The 19,023-nt window shown below is 38.1% G+C and overlaps 1 protein-coding gene across 1 annotated transcript in view; it reads right to left on the bottom strand.

Moving 5' to 3' along the window:
• The window catches only part of LOC134659880 (serine/arginine repetitive matrix protein 1), a 36,341-nt gene extending 18,409 nt beyond the window's left edge, over positions 1–17,932 (bottom strand). Inside the window, exons 1-4 of the mRNA XM_063515587.1 lie at positions 17,398–17,932; positions 16,715–16,818; positions 15,404–15,524; positions 1,163–1,252 (exon numbers count right to left, since the gene is read on the bottom strand). Coding sequence (XP_063371657.1) covers positions 1,163–1,252; positions 15,404–15,524; positions 16,715–16,817 — 314 coding nt within the window. The 5' untranslated portion in view covers position 16,818; positions 17,398–17,932. The remainder of the gene's footprint in view (positions 1–1,162; positions 1,253–15,403; positions 15,525–16,714; positions 16,819–17,397) is intronic.
• Positions 17,933–19,023: the final 1,091 nt, after the last annotated feature.

Genomic DNA, 19,023 nt, shown 5'->3' with positions numbered 1-19,023 from the left:
CGGCACCGCTATCGGAGGAAACCAAAGCATAAGACAAAGATACTATGATTCTCTCTGTATATATTTGAAATGAGACAGTCCTTTGACAAACTATATATATTAGGATCTGTACATCGAAAAATTCTAAATCCGGCAATCATTTTATGACTTTAGACGATTTATTTTTAAATACGACATACGAACGACACACACACGCTCTTTCTTACATTTTTCCTTTTTACATAGAATAGTCATAACCATCAAATATCAGAATATACTTCTACATAAAACCTAAATACGTCCATCACACGGCGACCCTGCCATCCCAAATAAACTAATTTTAACCCTTTCGACGCCGTGTCAATCACAAAAGCTGTCACGCTGACGCCACGTCACCGAAGTGTCAAAACAACACACAAACACAAACAAACAAAACTGAAATTGAACTTTATGCATATGCTCTGTGGCCTGTGACCGATTAATCGGTCTTTGGCGTTGAACCTACGGTGCGGATATATCGGTCATTGGCGTCCAAAAGGTTAATTTACCAGATCTCTGATTCCTTTATACCCTAAAGTATATAAAATATATTATATTTTTCTACAATTTCTTGTCAGACTGCCATTCGTGGACCTTATTAGCAGCATAGATGGTAGGACCCTAATAGATGTGCTATACGCGTGCGTCCGTGAGGGACAAAACATAGGCAATGCGACACTATGATTGGTCGAATAGGCTGTATATAATTAACTGTATATAATTAATATTATACAAAACAAATTTGTTTACTTTATTGATTGTCAATTAAGTAGTCTTAGTTATAAATTATTATTTATTATGCTTAGCCAAATGCAATTATGCTATAATAATGACATTAAATATTATTTTTTAGCTTTAAGTAACAAATATTGTACACCATTAAGATGGTAGGCTATGGTTTTAGTACTTATAAAATGTAACACCTTTTTTGTATACCTATAGTCACAATAAATATATTATGATTATGATTATGATTATGAATTATTTGTTGGCCACCATAATCCTAATTTACGGCGGGGAATAAAAAAAAGTGAGACTGTGAAAAGGACAAACAATAGCGCTTCGCTGTTACTCCTACTGAAAGATACATAAGGCTATCCCGTTCGGTCTTTTCCCCTCACCCCTCATTATTAGCAGTGGGTACCTGGAGCGTCTGGCGGGGGAACGGGAGCGGCGCGGGGAGGGGGACCTCGAGCCGTCCAAGTACATCTGCTTGTAGCCCGTGTGGCGCCATCTGCAGAACAGTACGCGCAACTTAGCCGTCAGTCTAGGCACAGTATAATAAAGAGTACTAGCGTACAGTATGGACACTCCCTGCCTCCCGTTGAAAGTGCCGCCCACCCGCTCTCGGTTACCTCACAGTTACTACAATGTCTTATCTCACTCACACAAGCATGGTACGCGTTCACCTACACGAGCTTAGGCTGTGGGCGTAGGAACGCGTTTGTTTCATACATTTGATCGCCAGTGTCCGAGGTGTGGTCACAGACTACATATATACAGACGCTGCTATCCCATACATTCAAATGTGACCGCCTAAAAGCGCACCATTACCAGATGGCGTCACTGAAAAAGCACTGTTGCCTATCATGGATACAAGATGGCGCTGTGTCACATCCAAATCATAGAATTCCTAACGACATCTATACGTCTTCATTGAAAGTTAGTTGACATATGTCGTTGCCAACGATTAGAAGTAATCAACAGATGTCGCTTTATAGCGTATTGAATAAATCATGAATCTAGTTTAAAACTGGATCAAGCATGAGGGGTGGAAGGAAATGACCGAACAGGATAGTCTTATGTATCTTTCAGTATGAGTAAAGAGAGTTCGGGCACTTAAGGAGTACAGGGAGGGAAGGGAGAGGCAGGGTACAGAGAAATAGCGTAGCCAAACGGTATAACCATAAAGTAATTTCGGAAAACGATACTGTGGTGATGATAATATTTATATATTATAAGAATGCTACATAAGTCTTGCCGAAACTATTTAAACCGGCTGAAAATAAATACCTGTCATAATAATTTTGCGCATGCTACCATTGGTGCATGGCAAAAGGATTAGACATTACTACTGGCGTAAGTCCGTCTATATGCCACCATGCCACTGGTACTTGAGCGTTTCTTTATATTTTTTTAATCCAATTGCTCAAAAAGTTTAGTTTTTGTAGCTGCAAATCGTGCGTAAAGTTTGATTTTTTTACACTAGTGCTAAAAAGTAATCTGATTGATACATTTTAAATAAATGAGTATTATGCGAGACCCGCTTATAAATGACCCACCTGAACAACGCGCGATTGGGCATAAAGGAGTATTATTCGAGACCCAATAGTATTACTTGAACAACGCGCGACAGAATGAAGCTGACGTTCGTACAATACACTTTATACACTTAATATAAATGTAATTAATTAGATATATATCAATATAATGAAATAACAAAAGATTCATGTTTTTTTACATATAGCTGGTCAACCAAATCTTGTCAGTAAAATAAAGGCGCGAAATTCAAATTTTCTATGGGACGATATCCTTTCGCGCCTACATTTTTCAAATTTGCCGCCTTTTTCTACTGTCAAGATCTGGTTGACCATTTTTATGTTCTGAAAATTAATTTTATTAATTTTAATAATACAATTTCTCTTCAATTGGCATAATGCTGACAACAGTGACAACAGAATCCACATTGAAAAAAATGGCAATTAAAAGTAAAACTTTTTTTATTCCCTTCCCGCCTTTTTTATTCAACATTTAAAGTGATTTATGTTTGTAAGTAATTGCCAAGAAAGCATAAGTTATTAAATAAAAATGAGTGATTCAGACGATTTTGGAGTTAATTTAACGCCACCAGATATCAAAGCAAAGGCATCCGTTGTAAGTGACAGGGCTATAACCGCGAAAATCGAATTTTGCAAATTGCGGGCATTTTTCTCTGTCACTCTAATTACGCCTGCATTGGAGTAATAGAGAAAGATCCCCGCAATTTGCGAATTTCGGTTTTGGCGGTAGCCCCTCAGTATATTTCCGGAAAAATCGAAAGCTCGGTACTCGTGCAAAATGACATACTTCTCGCACTTATATCGAAAACTACTATTTTTTGCCATTTTTTATATTGTGATCTTTTTTGCCACTTTTGTGTTATTTGTACTCAAATTCACGAGCTCTTTCGATCCTAATGAGATAAAATACCTCAATTCATGCTCAATTCACTCTTATCGTGCCTTCTAAAAATTTACGATACAAGTTGCATTGCAATAACTATAAAAAAAAGTAACTGATTTGACTAGTACGAAAATACCCTATTGTAACAATACGATGCGACGTTGTCGAGTTAAACTGGACTCGCTTCGCAGTAACTCATAGCAGTTTGGCAACGTCGCGTCGTGCTTTTATTTTTAAGCAACAGATTTGTACATGATTTGTACGATCTTAGTACCTATACATACACAGATATGTTTTCATAACGTTCCTTTTCAACTTCTCCCATGGCAAAACCCGTACCTATCAAACCTGAAATTATTATACAAAAGCATTTAATGTTTGTTTTAATAAACTTTTTCTGTTATAATTAGAATAAATCTATCTAATTTTGCGTATATTGACCAGGCAGGTGTTTGTATCACTAATTATGTGACCTATAAGTATAGACAGACAACAGCGTGCACAGAAACGTCAAAAACGGCATCAAGTAATGATTATTGCTATTTTAAAATTAGTCCCCTACTTCAGGGTAATGTTATACGCCTGTTCCTTAAAAAAGCTGAGGGCCTACCGCGAACCACGTTCGACGTGTTGCCTCCCTGTCACACTTACGTACGAATTTACAAGTGCGACAGAGAGGCAACACGTCGAACGTGGTTCGCGGTAGGCCCTCAGAAATGGACACTGAGGCATAATTATCATTATTTTGGAATTTAAGTACTATATAATATTATTTGTAGTCTTTTGGAATATCATATTTTATTTGAACTAATAATATTGTATAATAATAAATCATAAAAGCTCTATTTAGGGACAAGAAAGAACTTTCAACGGCAACACTAAAAATAAACTGTCAAATAGTCAAGTCGCCACAAAGCGGCACCGCTTTGCTTTGTTTCTGTTTATACAAACTTATTAATTTCATATTATAGCTTCATTTGAACTATAGTACAAGTACGTGAATAGAATACCTAGACGTGTCTTGCTTGGTGCAGTTGCGTAGGTATGCTAAAAGGAAAGTTGGAAGACCGATGTGGCGCTTTAAAGACTGTGCTAAGCGTGACATGTGCCCAAAATGTGGGAGGTCGTGCCGCTCACGCATCGGCCTCCACAATCACCAAACCCGTTGTCTAAACAGCAATGCATAAATCGTCTGCAATAGACGAAAAGACCTGTGATGATGACGTGAATTGCCGATGTAGTAACGGAACACTACTAATGGTAAAACCTACATATTAATCTGACAGTGTCTACTGTTTGCCAATAAATGATAAAATTGATAAAAAATTAACACTTCAGGTAAGTTTGTTTTGAATACAAAGGTTAATTAAATAATTTATCACCACACCAACTGGTAAAGGCCCCCTTGATTGTTCAAATACTAATGAGAAAATTGCATTTATCCCACATGTGGGGCAAAGTAATCAGATCTAAATTTTGAGTTTCCTTATGTTAGCTGGTAGAATTTACTTTTAAATGATGATTTTGAATTATAAATTCTTTATAATGTTCATGTGGATTTGATTTTTTTGGTATTTTATAGTTGGTATTTTCCCTGCATTGGCATGGTGATAAATTCTGTGTTTCATTAGGTGGCAATGTTTGTTTAACCCTCGTGCCTTGAATTCTCACAACGCTCAAGATTCCACTTCTCGAACCACTCGCTACGCTCATAGTTCAAATCTTCTGCTTGCCCTGGAATCAACATTAGCATGAGCGGTTAAACAACTGCTTTGCCCCCTTGCCCACTAATAACTATTGTCAAGTTTTATTTTAACCCCCCATGCTAATATTGATACCCGAGCAAGCAAAAGATTCCAAAGTATTTAGAGTTAGAGCAAGAAAGAAGAAAGGTACGTCATAATTTCAAAGATGTTTGACATTTAAAATAACACATGTACTGCGCAGGCGATCAATATCGCTGCATACTTTTCTTGGTCTAAATCTATACAATGGTTAGTGTTTGCAAACAGACTCCAATGTGAAGGCAATGTGTATTAAACTTTATTGTGATATTATTACATTTTATATATAAAAAATATGTTTCTGATTTCAGGACCCAGCCTCTAGCCACTAGAAGTTACAATGTATGCAACAAGAGAGTGAAGATGAAATAGTCAATGCATCTCTGTACAGTCGCCATCAGATATATCGGAACGGCCAAGGTGTTCACAATATCTGAACACGCACTCTAACGCCCTGACAATAGAGGCGTGTTCAGATATTTGTGAGCGCCTTGGCCGCTCCGATATATCTGATGGCGACTGTACCACAAGTAAAATATTTTGAGTGGAAGATGGTTGAGATTGATTCCTGTTTCAACGGACAGACACATGCTATGAAGATTCTCTTAAAAATAATAAAATACAATTAATAAATTCAATGTTTAACATGATAGTGACTTTATTTTGTCTACCCACTAACAACCAATTTGTTCAATGCTGGCGGGCAATGGCGGTAAACTTAAATATTTGATGTGGTATGAAGCTAAATGTTTTGAACATAATGGCAAGCCACTAAAAAGTTTTAATCCTAGATTAGCCATTAAACTGTGGCTACCAGTCTGATTTGTTAATTGTTATATAAGTACAGTCAGCGTCATATAGTAGGTAGCATCCAAAGTATTCAAATAGTTCGGTACACCATATTATTTGTATGGCGTACTGAACTATTTGAATACTTTGGATGCGACCTACTATACGACGCTGACTGTACTTAATTTAAATATATATAAATTGTATATTATTTCTACGGCCTCCTAGCTAGTCAGTAGTGACAGTGACCCTGCTCTGCTATGTGCTATGAAGTAGGAGGTCCTGGGTTCAAATCCTCATAGGACATTTATTTGTTTTTTAAATTAAATTAAAATTAAATTAAATTAAATTTATTTAAGACCAACAAAGGATCAATTTCGTTAGTGACACATTTAATCTTACAACTAATGTTAGTAGGTACACACACACAAACTTATTAACTAACTACATTAATCATTATATTTACATATTTATTTATTTATTTATGCACATATGGAGTGCACCACAGTGGTTCAGGTAGGCCCCATCAAACCTGCCTGCATACATGGCTAGGATGCTGTTGGTGCTGTTCCTCACCCTGCATAACAATGAAGTGGCTCTTTTGCGCATAATGGCAGCAAAACTATCTACGCGCGCCTCCGCAAACATTGTTGACGCGCTGCAGTAGCGAGGAAGCCCCATCAGCACCCTAAATGCATTATTGTACTGTACACGCAGGGCACTGTACTGCCTTTGCGTGTAGTTCACCCACAGGCTGCTTTAATTGTGTGTGTATATATTAATGGTCTATATCTATTCCCATCTGTCCACACCTCTTGTATGGCGGCGGGGACAAATGGGCCACCACCATGGGACACCATATTAATACACTTTTAGGGGGATCCGAACCTAGGACTTCCAGCTTTGATATGATCATAAAATATAAGATATGTATGTAAGGTCAGGTGGGGTAACTGGGTCTACGGGATAAGTGAACCTATACGTCAGAAATCAAAAACTAAACATTGTAGCGTGATGTTACCCAGTCGGTAAGATAGTACTTATAGGCTGGATACATTTTTTCTGAAAAATATGAGGGTAGATCACATATGTGAGAAAGGAGGGTATGCCAAAAAAATCAGTCAGCTGCCCGTCTAACATCGAGTTGTCGAACAAATATTCCTGCTGCTGTAAATATAATAAATAAAAGTGCTTAGGAGCTGATTTTAAAGGTAAGTGCAAGGTTATAGTTAGTGTTCCGTTTCCTTGGCGTTATTTTATTGAAATACCGTTGATTTGTAGTTTTATTGATAGTGGAAAAAATATAACCTATGATATATCAAGTAGGGGAAGTGGGTCTAGTAATACCGGGTCAAGAGAAACATATGTCCCACTTTCCCTGTATCAGATGTAACAAACATTTTCATTGCCTGTAAAAAATTATAATAAATTTTAAATCTGTTATAATCAAATCGTAATAATTTAGAAATTATAATGGTAGCAACATTAATTTAAAGAGATTCAATATTTTTGAGCTTATGGATATTTTTAGATGTGCCATGAAGTCCCAGGATATTTTTAGCAGATGTTTTAGGAAAACGTCTCTTTGTATAATATTAATTATCGTTTTATTTTTATAATTAGGTTTAAAATATACAGTGTGTCACCAGCACCCGGGTTTATAACCGGACAAATAATTTTCAAAATGTCTTTTGATACATATAACATTCAATAATGTACCGTTATTTTGATATTAGTATTTGATATCGACATAAAACCTATAAAGTATTTAAAATAAAACTTATTTCCCATTAAGTATGCAAGTATGAATTCAGAATGTTTAAAAAAAATTACATGTTGCATACCAATTACTCTCCGTAAGATGACGATTAAAGTAACTACGTAAGTACTTACTATAATAACCTAATGATAAAAACGTAATACAGGTGTATTTTCACAAAAATAATTGCGTTAATTATTTATCTTTACCCTGATTTGCAAAATAAATCGTTATTTCTCGTAATATATTTCTAAATAAGGACTTCAACTATTTATTTATAAAAAACACTACCAACGGTTGTCAACGACTGATTGTGACCTATATGTTTCACTTGCCCCATTTTGGTAATGTCAACTCTGGTAGGGAAACTAGATCCTATATCAATGCAGTAAGTAATATTTTGGACTAAGATAATTATCCTTAAAATGTTGTTCCACGAGATATTCTGCTATCGCTAAAGATTGGCAAGTAATAAAAACAGTTTCTCTTACCCCAAAACAAGGGAAAGAGAAACTAATTGGGTCTATGTGGTTTACTTGGTAATTTCAGCTTTATACAGTGCATGTGGAAATTTAGATGAAAGGGTACGTTAAGCTTAATATTATACCATTATGAAACACTTAATTAAAAAACGAAAATATGCTTTAGAACTGAGTAAAATCGTTTTATAAGTAACAACAAGTAAAGTATGTTTCACTTACCCCACCTGACCTTATTTACATTTACACATTGTATTATTGCTCTCATACATATAGGGATATTTTTTTAAATGTCGGATGTCTCTTCTCTTTTGAGCATGAATAGAAGCAGGGGATAACTGACAGAACGGGATAGTCTTATGTATCTTTCAGTAGGAGTAGCAGCGAAAGCGCTATTATTGTTTGTCCTTGTCACAGTCTCACATCTTGTTTTATTCCCCACCGTAAATTGACCACCGTGATTGGTCGAATTCATTTGTTGCCCACCATAACAAATAAATTCGACCAATCATAGCGGCGCAATGCGACGCTATGATTGGTCGAATTTACATGTTTTGTCCCTCACGGAGGCACGCGTACACCACTTCTATAGGATGCTACCTTCTATGCTTTTGAGCAAGTTTTTGTCACCTGCCCTGCTATTCAAACTACTCAAGAATTTACAATGTTTTGTTACCAAGTAGGTCGATTAGTGTAAGACTGTCCTAAAATATATGTATAGCTATATGAGGACAATTTTGTAATGCGTAAGGTTAAGTAAATTAATATACAAACAGCAACACTCCTAACTGTACATCGGTACAGTTAACACTTAACAGTGTGGCTGATGATACCATGTAGGTTTAATATATTTTAATTATTATCACGTTTCTAAGAAAAATAGTACATTATTGTCGAGGTTCGGAAGTAGCTACTTGCAAGCTGAGGATTCGTTTTAAACGGACGACCTTGGGAGTCCGTTTAATTGAATCCGAAGCCAGCAAGTAGCCTTCCAGCCGAGTCATATATTAGTGCTTTTCTCAAAAATGGTGCAAGAGATATTTTACAGAAGCAACGTTCTAATTTTCACAGAGAAAAGTAAAACCATTAAAAAGATTTGCTTGCCGCCTTTAAAAAAAATAGAAGTGTATTTTTCTGCTGAAAATACGCCAACGTATTTGAGACACCTAAATAGTCGCGGTACCAACATTATATTAATAATAAGTGCTGATCATCTGTTCGGCTGTTTAATGGACCTATGCCTTCATTTGATATGGCCATTTAAAGTTTTAAAAAGTTTGGAACTCGTTTAATAATGGAATTTGTATGCAACATTGCAGTCCCGAAATCGATACAGCAATGTTTTTAACTTTTTAATTTTTAGAATGACCATAAACTACACACTTCGCGACCTATTTTTTAACCGGCAACGTCGACTTTGCCGTCCATTTTTGAGAAAAATTATATTATTTATTACTTAATAATGTTGATATGTTGTCTGTGATATGATCATAAAGTATGAGGATTTACTACAGTGACATCTATTGATAGTCTTTCTCAAACAATCGAGCTATTTAGTGTGTTACAACGGCAAGAAACTAACTGTCTAGTAATGCGATAGATGGCGCTTAGAATAGTTCATGCCATTATTTATTTATTTTTTTCTGCGTCGATTTACTATGTGTAAATGGATGTTTTAAAAGGTTTTTGTTGTAATATGCTAAATAAATTAGAACTATACATGTTAATTTAAAAATTGGCAAGATTTGAAATAACACTAATATATATTTAGGCCCAATGGTGCTCTGAGTGACATCTCTTGGATTTTTGTGGAACTAAGCGAGGCTTGTATGGGCCGATTACTCTATACTATACTTACTTTATGGTGTGGTCTAGGTAAAGCTAATAGGGTATTTGACTACTCACTACTAGTCAAATCAGTTTCTTTTTTCGATGTGTCAAAACGATTTTTCTACTATCGAATTTATATGAAACGCTAGCATGTGACGGGACAATTAAATAACCTACTCTTTAATAGTTTCGATACGGGTGTTAAAATAGAAATTGTGTCTAAAAATAACTGATGTCTACCCTTCTCTATCAATCTTCTGGTGCTTTACACCGGACACGTTGTCGTTTCGCCACTACGCTTTTCAGCTACATACCGGGAAACCCATGTTATCGGCCACGACCGTAGCTTAGCGGTGAATGTGTTAACCAATTGAGGGGGGATTTAAATCTTCTCGGGGCAGAGGTGTAGGGTTGGAGCCGGTCTACCTAGCTTTATTTGACGTTCATAAGCGCATTGTAATTATGCCTACTTGAATAAACTATCTTTTATCTTATCTTATCTTAACCAGAATAGCAACTTCAGGATTGAAACGCTACCACAGAATAAATAATAGTACTAAGTACAGAAGACTCGCTCTCTAACAAAACGCGTCTGTTACGATCAGCACAGATATGGCCGCTAGGTGGCGACAGCGCCACGCGCGGCTTATGGCTTTCCTCAAAATTGGGGCCGAACGGATGTACTTTTAGCTACCTGTAGCAAAGCTACGAAATCGCGGAGTGAGACACGCCTGACGCTACGCGACAAAACGAGGCCTACGCGTACTTATTATCAAACACTGTCAGCTACACATCGCACCGTGTTTTTACCACCCCTAATATTAGACAGCCGGGCTAGCACATGATTGGCGCGACAGTATCTCGCGGCGAGATAGACTACTAGTCCCTCTTTTATTAACGTAGTTAGAAAACGAGGGGTAGTCTATCTCGGCGCGAGATACTGTCGCGCCAATCATGTGCTAGGCCTACAGGACAGCTTAAACATATGTTCTATATCGTACTAAGGTCATAAAACAATGTGTCGAGCTCAAATAACTAATATGTGATTTCCTAAACCAAAAGTTATCTTTGTGTTATTATCATTCAGCATTTTCTCTTTTGAACTTTTAGACTTACAAATGTATTTAAAAATAAAACCGGCCAAGTGCGAGTCGGACTCGCGCACGAAGGGTTCCGTACCATTGCGCAAAAAACAGCCTGGTGACAGACGGACGGACAGCGGAGTCTTAGTAATGGGGTCCCGTTTTTACCCTTTGGGTATGCAGCCCTAAAAAAGGGAACTATTAATATAGGTCCCGTTTTTACCCTTTGGGTACGGAAGCCTAAAAAACGGAACTATTAATATAAGAAATTACCTAAAAAAAAAACATTCATAGCTACAGTCAATGCCTGTTTGTTTTGAACTTAAAATTATGAATTATGATTTTGATGGAGAACGTAAAAAATAGTAAAAATACGATGCAATGTGAAAAAAGCAAAGCACACAAAAGGTGAGGTGAGGCGGCGGGTGTACTTTGGGGCATTATCTATGAAAAGGGACCTTATTGTAGATGGCGCTTACGCCGCACAGCGTCGCGCGGCATTGTATATATATCGGAGCATCGTTAATAATGGCGTAAGCGCCATCGACAATAAGGTCCCTTTTCATGGATAACGTCACATTTGATTTGACTATACATTACCTACATGAGCTAAGTTTAATGTGGCTAATTCCGTCATTGGGGATTTTCCGTCCACGAGCGTATATTTCCTTGATTTTTTTTTGCTGAAAAAAAAAACATCTGCTTTTGATTGCTGAAACTAAAAGCAGTCGCTGCTTTATCGATGAAATTATCCATTTGTACCGTTGCTCGAGAAAAACTAGAAGACGGAATAGTCCCTATGACGGAATTAGCCACATTGACCTAATGCATTTATGCTTAGGGCAAAATATATTATTGACAGGCTTTACATGCGTCGCTTAACTTCAAAATAAGACTGACATTGTCACTTTTGAACTGTCAGTAGCCTCAGGGGTCATCCATTAATTACATCACACGAATTTCTAGGGTTTTTTACCCCCCTCCCCCATTGTCACACTTGGTCACATTTGGCAAACCCCTCCCCCCTGGTGTGACGTCACATTTTTTCACGAAATCTGCAAATCGAAGTAGGTTTTTGTACCTATTATTAATATTTTATGAAAATATTTTTAATAAAATAAATATTAGTCTTAAACGAATAAAAATAACTATCTTTCCAAAAACTTGTCATTTAACTATACAGCGAATTAAATAATTTAAATAAGTTTTTAATTTCTTTTAGTAATAGGTACACGGTATATATCTTGTTTGTAAATAGACGTGTGCGCCGCGCCGGCGCGCCGCCGCCGCCGGTCTTTTTTGCCACGCCGCCGCCGCCGATAAATGATCGGCGTGAAATCGGCGTGACCTTGAGTGTTGTTAACTAGCTATTCCGAGTTGGCATCTGGATATCAATATGGATTTTTTGTATAATATATGTTACAGTTGTTAAATATAGGTACATCAATTATTAATTAAATGAAACAGAATAGCCAGTTACACAAACTATTTGACACACCAATAAAAATACTTAACTGAGTTATCCTAAGTATTCAAGAAAAATTAAGGAGCAATAATTTATGAAGTAGGATTTTTTCCTGTTAATTGTGAATTCACATTGCCTCACATACGAAGGCAGAATGTTCCATCATGAAAATACTTACAACTAGGCAACGAAAACAGGGCTCATGTAGTGGAGTCAAGCAAAAATCTGAGAACATTGGTGTGCGAGTTTTCGAGACCCTGAGTTTCCTAAAAAAATTCGTGTGCCAAAAATGTCTAGAAGAAAGAGACAGAGTGACAATACTGTAGATTCACTGTCAATCTGCCCCTGCAAAATGCTTGCCCCACGGAAATGTGCAAGCTGTAAATGGGTAAAGCAACATTATTTTGTCACTCGATGTTATAAGTTCTTGTAACAAACTGTGCTACTATTGTCGCCTTCCTGACGGGATTTACATGAAATGGCGACTCCTCTGAAGAAAGTTGAAGGTGAAAGTTCTAGAGAGGTCTTAAGAACAACCATTCCAAGACCAAAGTAAGGCGATTACGTAAAAGCGAGTTTATATCTTGGGTTGATAACCAGTGCCGGTGGTTGCACTGCCGAGATATTTACGCCGCAAATCTGGCATGGCTAAGAATGATATGGCTAAGGCTAACCTCGACAAGATCAGGAAGAATACAGGTATTCGGCGTGCAACTAAAGTGCGCTTGGTACGAGCTCTCGTGTATATTCCAGCTTCCAGCGCTTTTGAGATCTAGTGTTAACGAAGATTGCTGCTTATACCTTGGACAGCTAGAAGACCAAACCCCTCCATTATTTCTCAGAGAGCTCAATATCGCCACTCAGATCTTCACAACATGCAATCGGTGAGCCCTTAGATTCTTCGGACATATTAACCAACGCATGATGTGGAGAAAAACATGAATTTAGGAATTAATGGCAAACGTGCTCGAGTTGGAGCATGTGTGAGATCGTAGACCGCTATGAAGAGGTCGACTTGCGGCAGTCTGACCGCACAAAATGGACACAAAGTACATGTTGGCGTAATCCTTAGCAATATGAAAACGAGAAAGAAGATACGTCTCAGTGAGCCTGGTGCTTACTGCTTGTACGACAAGAAAACCAATAAATAGAAGCCATAGCAGTCCACTATGTCTAGCAAACTTCAAGGATATTTGGAGTTTTGTTTTGTTAAAGTACGTCATTTTTAATACGGTAAGCCAATGAAATCATGAGAAAATTGAGAGTTACCGATCGGATCGAAGGTCATTGGGACCAGGTAATCCCTTAATGCAAGCCAGTTAGTAGAGAAATTTGAGTTATTATAGCTATGTTATATTCATTTACAAACCCTATTTTACTCACAGTCTATTCAAAACCATACGTAGTTCACTGACCAGCAATCTAGATTGATCAAATTTTCAAGAAAAACAACAAATTAATGATTTTTCTTAAGAAACCTGAAAGTCAAGGTCACGCAGATTTCACGCCGAAAACACGCCGCCGCCGCCGATTTTTTGGCAAACGCCGCCGCCGATCATTTTTTAATCGGCGCACACGTCTATTTGTAAATAAACAAAAAAAAAAAAAGTGACGTCACAAAGTTTGTGACTCCCCCCTCCCCCCTGTCACAACATGTCACATTTTCTTGACCCCTTACCATGAGTTTGACACTGACATATTCGCTAACGTCTGCGTAACTTACGTTCTATACTCGCTCGCACTAATATGCCAGTACGAGCGAGATGCATAGAAGTAAGTTATGCGCACGCTAGCGAATATGTCAGTGTCAAACTCGTGGTAAGAAAAATGACGTTATATCTAAGCCTCGTGAAATTGCCATACGATCAAATTTAGAGTTAACGATTTTCCTAATACAAGGGCTGGTGGCCTAGCGGTAAGAGCGTGCGACTTGCAATCCGGGGGTCGCGGGTTCAAACCCTGGCTCGTACCAATGAGTTTTTCGGAACTTATGTACGAAATATCATTCGATATTTACCAGTAAGTTTTCGGTGAAAGCCAATCATCGGAAACCGGACTAATCCCAATAAGGCCTAGTCTATCCTCTGGGTTGGAAGGTGAGATGGCAGACGCTTTCGTAAAAACTAGTGCCTTTGCCAATTCTTGGCATTAGTTGCCAAGCGGACCCCAGGCTCCCATGAGCCGTGGCTAAATGCCGGAACAACGCGAGGAAGATGATGATTTTCCTAATGGGTGACTTCCTAGCAAAAAAAATCGATTTTTCAAAAACCATGTTGATTTTCTTAATTTTTTGTTTACGCGTGCATTATTAGATACGTAAATATTTAATTAACACAATAAATTTACAACTTGATCAGATAAAAGTTACATTTTGTACGGTAACGCAGTAGAAAAAGGCAAAAATGGTGTGTCCCTGATTTTTGTATGGGAGATAACTTTTTTTCTCCTGCGTTACCGTAGAAAATGTAACTTATCTGATCAAGTTGTTAATTTTAATGTGTTCTTAAATACTTATGGATCTAATAACGCCCGTGTAAACAAATAAAGTAAAAATATCGACATGGTTTTTGAAAAATCAATTTTTCTTTGGTATCCAAATCAGGGATGTTGCAAACATCCGCATCCGCAACCGCGGAACTTCCGCATTATTTTCAACATCCGCATCTGCATCCGCATCCGCATAAAATCGATGCGGAGTTTAATGCGGATGTCTAACAAGTCGGTACAGGAACGTCTTAGCGGCGGCGTAAGTGCTAGGTAATTTCGTCATTACCTATAATGAAATCGTCTAAATCCAGAAAAGTCGCCGAAGTTACTGTTTATTAAATATAACGCACCTATATTCTTGCTCAAATACTAAACGTTTCGTTTTTTTTTAAATAAAAAAATACTAAAAATTTAATATTTGACGTTTTCTAAGTACCTAATCTTGACATCCGCATCCGCGGATGTGAGCCTTTAAATATCCGCATCCGCGGATGTCAAAAAATCTGCATCCGCAACATCCCTGATCCAAATGTTAGTGAGGACGGTACCTGTTAGGGTCCTTCTCTTCGACTTGTAGCAGCTTCCGGTCCCAACTGCCAGGTGACGCCTGCCGTGCCCTTTTCATCACGTTGTCTATTTCCTTGCGGCGTCCGGCCGGGTTCGATGGATCTGGGTAACAGTCATCGGTAATTTAGAATAGAATAGAAATAATTTTATTCGTGAGCACAAACACAAAATAGAAACAGATGTAACAGAAATAACAGAGATATAACAGAGAATAAAAGGATAAAGTGCCACGAAATGGTCTCATCTTAGCATGTTGCTGGCGACTTCCAGCGCTGATCTTCCGATGAGACCATCCGGTGAAACAATCACGACAGGTAACAAAACAAAATTAATATACAACATACAAAAGACAAAGACAGCAAAAAGATAAAAATACATTACAATAAATTATAAGTTACTATGTACAATGTTGGGTCGAACCCGTCTTGGCCGTACATTGCGCCTGACAGCTAGCACCATGCGGCAACTATGCAGAATTTAATGTTGATGTAATGATGACTTTCCACATTTCAGCACAAAATGTGAACCAATTAAAAAAAAACAACGGATTGCACTCAGGGAGTGCCGGCAGAAGTGAAAGCTCAATGACTAGTGCAAAATGCACTATGTATAATTGAGGTTAACGCCATCTAGCGTTAGCGTTAATTACTTGAAACCCCTAAGCACATCACTGTTAGTACACGAGTTATATTAATACCAGTTAGAGTGAAACGCACTAGATGGCATTTAAATCAATAAAGAAAAACTCAATGTAACAGTTTTTCATGTAATGTCATTGAGGTTTTCTTTATTGATTTAAATGCCATCTAAATGAGTGGCCATCTAAATCTTACGGTCACGTGGTCGTCTTACGCTGTCTCGAGTTTAACATTTTTTCCCCACCTCAAAAAGTGCACAGCGCCGCTAAAGAAGTTTTCACTTCAATAAAATAGACAAGCACAGCTATACATCTACTTGTCAATGATTACTGGATACAGGCAATATCAGTTGACACAACTGCCACCCTGCTTATAGAATAATAATAATTTTATCATTACAAACATCATGCAGTTAGCTTGGTCTGGTGTTTCAGTACAATGTATAGGGAGTATTACTGCAATGTTTTGCCGCCAGAGTGCAGCACTAACGACTTTAGTATACCATAGAGTAACTTATACATACTGTACCTTCTGTTTTTTGACAAGTTTTCACAGGCAATCAAATATGACATTGATACATCAAGGCGGTTTGTTTACAAAAGGCCTACGAGCACATGATTGCATGGCTAACTGACATTAAGCGTTAGAGCTCACCGGTCATCCTGGAGTGCTGTGGATTCCGATCCATGTGAAGCCTGTTCTTGGAGGCGGCCTCCGCGGCGCGGGAGACCGACCCGTTACGCCGGGAGCTCGACATCCTGACACACGGACAAATTGTGTTAAAGCAAGAAATGTTATATAAACTGATTCGTTATATATTGGGCGTGTGTCATGTTTCATCATACTGACAATTGTCACTTGACAATGACTTCACCGTTGCTGAGAAAAGTACAGCAAATTGTCAGATGACGCTTGTCAAGTTAGTGAAATAGGAGCGGGCGGACTTGCACGTTCTCTAGGATACAAAGGGACGTTGTCAGATGACTACTGTCATATTGGCGGAGTATTATAGTGATAGAGATTTAAAGCCAGATCTTAATAATTTAATTTCTTCTAATGTATTATTTTGTTGTTTGTTTATCCCAGATGGTCGAAATAAATGTAAATTTAATAAAAAAAACGAACTAGACACACCAAACAACACTTTCCAACAACAATGTTTTCATCAGATGTTCCAGATAAAATATTACACCTGATACACTTAGCCGACTTTATATTAACATTCCAGCGTACAACATTTACTTAAAATGCCCTAATTATACAAGAAAATCTAAATATACTTTCACAAGATGGCCGCCCAGTTATTGATCTGTCTTCTAAATGATTCAAGAGCTTACCTTGAGGATTCCGACCGAGGGTCGGAAGGAGCGAGGGCTCCAAACGCGCGCGACGCGAAGGGCGATGCCCTGCCACGCGGCGGTCGCACGGCAGCCGGCGGCGCTGCAAGACAACCGACATACTTATCAAGCGGCGCGCGATGTTACGAACGCGAATGCCTCGCGAAAAAAGGCAACTACGCGAACCGAAAAAGCCCACGTGAGGCAAACATGCAGCCTCCGGGCGCTCGCGACGAGGCCTCACGGTATAGGCCGTACGCGATGCAGGATCACCTCCAGATTCCTTGGTATGCGTCCTTTCCTTCATTTCCTTGTAGCCAAGCTGCTGAACATCAAACATAATAAATCCACCTTAATTAATCACAATACAAAGTTACGAACCAGTAGTAAAAAACACCTAAACTTTTCACTGAAGTTCAATGATATTCCTCGCTGCAAGTCGCAAAATATGTATTACGCGACAGCGACACACCTTTCTCCATCAGAGACGGCCATTTTGTTTTTGCGATGCGAAATGCCGATGCCGATTTCATTGACCTTTCTCACGCTACGTTTTGTTATCATCAGAATATAATATTTGTTTATTTTGTTTGCGTTAATTTGTCCTAATACTTCTGTTGTAAATACATACAAGTATATTTATTTATTTATATTGTAAGGTTTACGCAATAGATTGAATGTGTTATTATATTTAAATTATTTGTGTACTACAAAATAATTCAAAATTTGAGCAATTATTTAATTCACAGCAATAACAAAACGTAGCAAGATGTCAGTGCTGCCAGCCCGGAATTAAAAAATGTGCCAGAATTAAAATATTTTGTGCTATAATAAAATGCTAAAGTGTACAGAGCAGGGATGTTGCGAATATCCGCATCCGCATCCGCAACCGCGGAACTTCCGCATTATTTTCAACATCCACATCTGCATCCGCATCCGCATAAAATCGATGCGGATTTAATGCGGATGCGGATGTGGAACAGGCCGGTACAGGAACGTCTTAGCATCAGCGTAAGTGCTAGACTGCTAGGTAATTTAGTCATTAGCCAAAAAAACCTATTAAAAATTAGCAGTCAAGCGTGAGTGGGACTTAATGTACGGAACCCTTGGAACGCGAGTCCGACTCGCACTTGGCCGGTTTTTTGAAATAAAAATTACTAAAATGTAATATTCGATGTTTTTTATGTACCTATCTTGACATCCGCATCCGCGGATGTGAGCCTTTAAAAATCCGCATCCGCGGATGTCAAAAAATCGGCATCCGCAACATCCCTGGTACAGAGGGCCTACCGCGAACCACGTTCGACTTGTTGCCTCCCTGTCACACTTACGTACGAACTCACTAGTGCGACAGAGAGGCAACACGTCGAACGTGTTTCGCGGTAAGCCCTCAGATCAGGTGACAATTTATTTTGGGGATGCAAAAAGTTATTAATTTAGCATCTAACATACTAAGTTGGTATCCTTGCGGGAAATAGTTGCCAGCCCAAAATATTAAAAAAAAATCAGTACATACGGTAAAAAAAATCTTAAAATCAATGCTGGGTTTGGAATAAATTTCATCCCTGCATTTCAAATTTCAACAAGATGAAATACAAAAAAAAAATCTAATTTCTTTAGTTATAT

Source organism: Cydia amplana, chromosome 25 (assembly GCF_948474715.1).
Source record: "Cydia amplana chromosome 25, ilCydAmpl1.1, whole genome shotgun sequence".
Taxonomy (NCBI): domain Eukaryota; kingdom Metazoa; phylum Arthropoda; class Insecta; order Lepidoptera; family Tortricidae; genus Cydia; species Cydia amplana.
This window is presented reverse-complemented; position numbering and strand designations above follow the sequence as displayed.